General features: G+C 38.2%; 1 protein-coding gene across 1 annotated transcript in view; it reads left to right on the top strand.

Annotated features, from left to right (window-relative positions):
- The window catches only part of LOC107101496, a 31,234-nt gene that overhangs the window by 7,849 nt on the left and 18,142 nt on the right, over nt 1-5,243 (top strand). The window contains exons 2-3 of the mRNA XM_015400447.1: nt 2,593-2,964; nt 3,164-3,289. Coding sequence (XP_015255933.1) covers nt 2,593-2,964; nt 3,164-3,289 — 498 coding nt within the window. The remainder of the gene's footprint in view (nt 1-2,592; nt 2,965-3,163; nt 3,290-5,243) is intronic.

Here is a 5,243-nt window from a genome sequence, read left to right as displayed (position 1 = left end):
CCCCAAAAGGATTGCCAATTATTAATGTAGCCCACGTTGTTTTCAGGACACCACCTAGACAACCAGCGGTTGAATGACAACATGCGGCTAAACATGTTATATATGTGATTCAGACTTTCATTAGATTCCCCAAAATTATTCCTGTAGCAATTGATAAAGCAAGACCTTAAAAAGATTTAAGAATATATATCTATAGTTATTTCTTAACCATAATATAAAATTAGAAAAGCGCTCAAAGAGCGCAGACCTCGGCCAAGGAGCAGATTTTGCCCCGCATTGTGACTTCCACCTTCAGCTAAAACTCACACATGATCTGGATTATTATAAAATTTTAATTGTTTCCTCGGCATGAAGAGCAGCTCTGGAAACAATTTCCTCAAAATCCTTCTTCTGGACTTTTTTTTAGTCCGATCCTGAAACTCTCCACAGTCACTGCTGCTACTCTCGTGTTTAGGAGGAACTGCTTGTTCTGCCAAATAATGTTAAAGAATCCTTTAATAAATTCCTGCATCCAGATCATGATGTGGATCATCACCAAGATGGATTAGTTTGCTCCTTGGACTGAGGCACATCTTTGGTAAATATTCCATTAAAGCCAGACTGTCAGAAGGTCGATTGAATGAGAAGGTAGATCATAATCTAACAAAACTGATCTACATGCAGCTGAATGAAGCTTCTGGTTTATCTGGTTTGACCAAAAGAACAATTGTTGCAACACTGCCTGGAGATGGAAGTCATTGATGATTGATTACTTTCTGATCTACACAGGCTGAAATTATTTCATGTTAAACTTTTGAATATCTCTGAGTTTTCATTCAGAGTCAGGTAATATAATTATTCCAAGAATGTCTCCTGTTGCAGTGAGGTCATGATGGAATTATCTGATTTATACAAGTTCTGAATAATATGTCTTTAATTTGTTTACTATATTCTAAAAAGTCTGGATCCTTTAGCCAAACAGTCTTTAGGCACCACCTAGAGGCAAAGATGGAAAGGTTTGGTTGCTTAAATGATGAGAAACAGGATCATGGTATACAATTAGTGCATCATTTACCAGAAGTTTGTTATAGAATTAAAGGCTGATGTCAACTCCGGGAAAAGCATTTTAGAAACTAGAGTAACATTTAATGCAGCAACTAAGGAAGAAACTCAAACCACAGCAGGAGGTGCAGAGTGTCAGGATTTGTTTGTGGGTTGGGGACCCAAAAGCAGAGGCAGGCAGAGGTAAATCATTGGTTGATTTAATGAAGAGAACTGAAAAAACAAAGTCCAAACAAATCCAAAAAGAAAACAAAGTAAAAAAAACAAACAAGAAACAAGGAGTCCAAAATTCAAAACATGAAAAACTGAGTAGAAAACAAAGCAGACAACTATGGAGACATCAGGGAGTCAAAACTCAGGGAGGAAGTCACAGAGAGATGAAGTTGGAACATGTAAGATGAGGTTAGACGAGGACCCAGCAAAGAGGAACTGAACAGAGAGCTTTTAAAGGAGACAGAGACAAAGAGGGGGCTAATGAGCAGATAGGAAACAGGTGAGCACAGAGGCAGAAACAAAACAGGAGCTAGGGAAAAAGGAGAATACGAGAGGGCAGCAGAGGGCAACAAAGGAAAAACCTGAAAGAATGGAAATAACTAGAAAATACAACAAAATAATAATTAAACCACTAAGACTAAAAAACATGGAGAAAAGTAAAACTAAACACTAATAACAGAACCAAGACTGAAAGAGCATGGAAAGAAACAGCAAAGCAGATTCAGGCATGAATGATTCAGATGCTCCTGTATCAGGCAATAACTTTAGTTTATTTGAGCTAACAGGTAAAAAACAAACCCCTGTGTGTTTAACTGAGCTACTCCTGTCCACCAAATAGCTTTGGATCTGCACTATTTACCTTAAGACTTAAAATCATCCTTTAGGAAGGACCAGTCCTCTTCCAGGGACTCAATTTATCAGAGCTACATCAGGAGGATTTAAGCACACAGAAATTCTGCAAGTTTCCTTCCTCTTACTGTCAGGTATCTAAATTAGATTTAGGAATTTGAATCTCAAGCAGAATAAATTTGGTTTGAATTAAACAGAAAATGTATAAATAAGGATGAAAGGTTTGTGTTTATTAAGATGCATTTAGAGGATGTGTTATAATATTTCTGTAGTTGATGTTCCTGCAGAGTCGCAGCTGAAATTATAGAAACAATTATTTAAATGAAGCACAGGGCAGATAGAAGGAAGTCTAAACATCAGACTTAATCCTTTTATAATGTAATTAATTTCACAGCATCCGAATAACAAAAAGAATAGAAATGGAAATTTATTTAACATCCCCAGCCCCCTAAAACATAAACAGATATCCCCCCTCCCACAGTCTTGGTTCCGCAGACTGACCTTTAGTTTATGTTTAAAAAACTCCTAAAAAGATTGTTACACATTAGTGATGAGGATCTCTGATATTTGTGATTGTCTATTAATGTTTCTAATAAATGTTTTCTTATTATTTCATAACTTGAACTGGTTCAGTTCCACCATTAGAAGACAATGAGCTCCATGATGTCAAATCAGGGTTTCTCTCTGTTCTCTGCTGTTTCCTCTCAGATGTGACTAAGATCACTGCAGAACCTGGAGAGAACGCCACTCTGCCATGTAGAACTCCCAATAACCGACCTGCTATAGTTGTAGAGTGGATCAGAAATGAAACGGGAGAAGTAAAGCATGTTGCTCTGTATCGAGGTGACAGGTTTGATCTTGATGGCCAGGATTCACTTTATCGTAACCGGGTGGATCTTCTGGACAGAGAGATGAAGAATGGAGACATTTCTTTGGTTCTGAAGAACGTGACGACTGATCATACTGGAACTTATGAGTGTCGAGTTTATCAGGAAGGAAATAAACGAAGGAAGAGAGATGAAATAAAAGGTGATCCCATCTGCATCATCAGCCTTGATGTAGCCCCTCCTCCTCCTTCAGGTGAGTCAGTTCTGCTCTGCATCAAAACCTCCAGCAGCTTCCTGGTTCTTCATGGTAGAAACATCTCAGATCAGATGTTGGTGTTTTACCTAAAGATGTTGATCAGACTGTAGAATCAGCTGCTCTGAGAGCAGAAGATGATGATCTTCAGACATGTTCTACCTGACGGCTCACACTAACACCTGCTTCTGTTCTACAGGGGATATGAGAGGACTACAAGAGGATGGAGGAAACAAGGATAGAGGAAGCGAGGATGGAGGAAACAAGGATAGAGGAAACGAGGATGGAGGAAACAAGGATGGAGGAAACGAGGATGGAGGAAGCAGTGCTGGACTGATAGCTGGAATCATTGTTGGAATCATTGTTGTTCTGGCTTTAGTTGGTGGTTTTCTGCTCTATAGAAAACACAGACAATCGGTTAGGGAACAAAACCCACCTGCTAGAGAAACAGAACGTGATCCTATGAATACTGAAAATGGTCTATAAGCTAATATTCTATGTTGGTGTCAGTCAGGTCAGCCTCCAAAGACTGCAGCTGATCTAGAGAGCTGCAGCTCATCTTCTGACACAAACCAAACAGTATAAAATTAATTCCCAATTCTGTGAAGCTGAATTGGGAATTCAGATTCCTCTGATTCAGAAGAGCAACATTTCTCCACGGAGATCCATCTGACCATGTCAGACATTCAGATTGATGAGGACCATCCAGACTGTCTGTGTCTCTGAGGGAAGCTGTGAATAGAATCAGATGAGGTTCAGAAAGACTCAGACTGACCTCAGTCCCAAACAGCAGAAACCCTCTGAGAACAGAGAAATGTGGAGCGTTTCTGTTCCAGAAACATTCAGTCTGTTCTCAGACAAACATTACAACCAGTCTGTGTTCAGCATCTAGTTAGCTTTAGGCATTATATCATTCAGCGACTGATCAATCTTATGTAGTAAGTTACATAACATTGCAATGAACCAAATGAGCAGAACATGTGATGTTCAAGTTAAAATAGCTTTGACAAAATGTAAAGTAAAGTTGGCAGCTAACATTTAATAAATCTGCTTCACTTCCACCTCCCAATATCGGTACGTTTTTATGTCGCATTTTTGTACACATCAAATATCTTGGTCATATCAAAGTGAAACCCAGCATAATATTCCTCTTTAGAATCAGGAATTCCTAGGGAAAAGCATCAACTCAAATACAAGCCAACCATACACTACAAAAACCATTAACTAATATTTGTTTTTCTGTTCTGACAATCTGAAACACATGCGACGATGGCAAAAAAACGACCGTAACACTCCACAGAAATGTCATATCCAATTTTATTTCCCAAGAAATAAACTAAAAATAAAAGTGTCGTAATAATCCACCCAAGGTTTTTTTTCGGCCATAAAAAAGTAAAAACACAATGAATAAAATGTAACAAATTGAGAGCTAGAATGCCAAAGGTCTGCAATGCTGTAATTGCTGCAAATGGAGGATTCTTTGAAGAAAGCAAAGTTTGATGTAAAAAAAAAATCTTATTTCAAATACAAATCATTATTTCTAACCTTGTCAATGACTTGACTCTATTTTCTATTCATTTCACAATGTATGGTGGTGAATAAGTGTTTCAGGAAAACACAAAATTGTTTGGGTGACCCCAAACTTTTGAACGGTAGTGTATACAAGGAACAACCGCTGTCTGAGTAAACCCTGTCTGCCCAACATCAAACAAGACTATCACTGGAACATCCCACACAGACTGGATTCTATTAAGGACACCTTTTGTTGGAAACGTGAGTCGGCAACCTCAACTTTCTGTTCCAGTTGAGCAGTGTTCAGAGCAGCATTGGACTCATGTCATTATTCAAATAAATCTGTTAAACTTTTCCCTGGTCTCTCTGTTTGGTCTTCTGCATTTTGGGTCAGACTTTTAATAAAATCACGACAAAAAGCACTGTACTTTTCAATAAAGATAACTTCAAACTAGTCTTAACTTTAAAGAAATACACTCTATACATTGCTAATGTGGTAAATGACTATTCTAGCTGCAAATGTCTGGTTTTTGGTGCAATATCTACATAGGTGTATAGAGGCCCATTTCCAGCAACTATCACAGCAGTGTTCTAATGGTACAATGTGTTTGCTCATTGACTCAGAAGGCTAATTGATGATTAGAAAACCTTTGTGCAATCATGTTTACACATCTGAAAACAGTTTAGCTCGTAACAGAAGCTACAAAACTGACCTTCCTTTGAGCAGATTGAGTTTCTGGAGCATCACATTAGAAGGGTATTCCATG

Source organism: Cyprinodon variegatus, unplaced genomic scaffold (assembly GCF_000732505.1).
Source record: "Cyprinodon variegatus isolate N-32 unplaced genomic scaffold, C_variegatus-1.0 Scaffold1104, whole genome shotgun sequence".
Taxonomy (NCBI): domain Eukaryota; kingdom Metazoa; phylum Chordata; class Actinopteri; order Cyprinodontiformes; family Cyprinodontidae; genus Cyprinodon; species Cyprinodon variegatus.
Note: the sequence above shows the minus strand (reverse complement) of the source record. Positions and strands in the feature narration are given on the sequence as shown.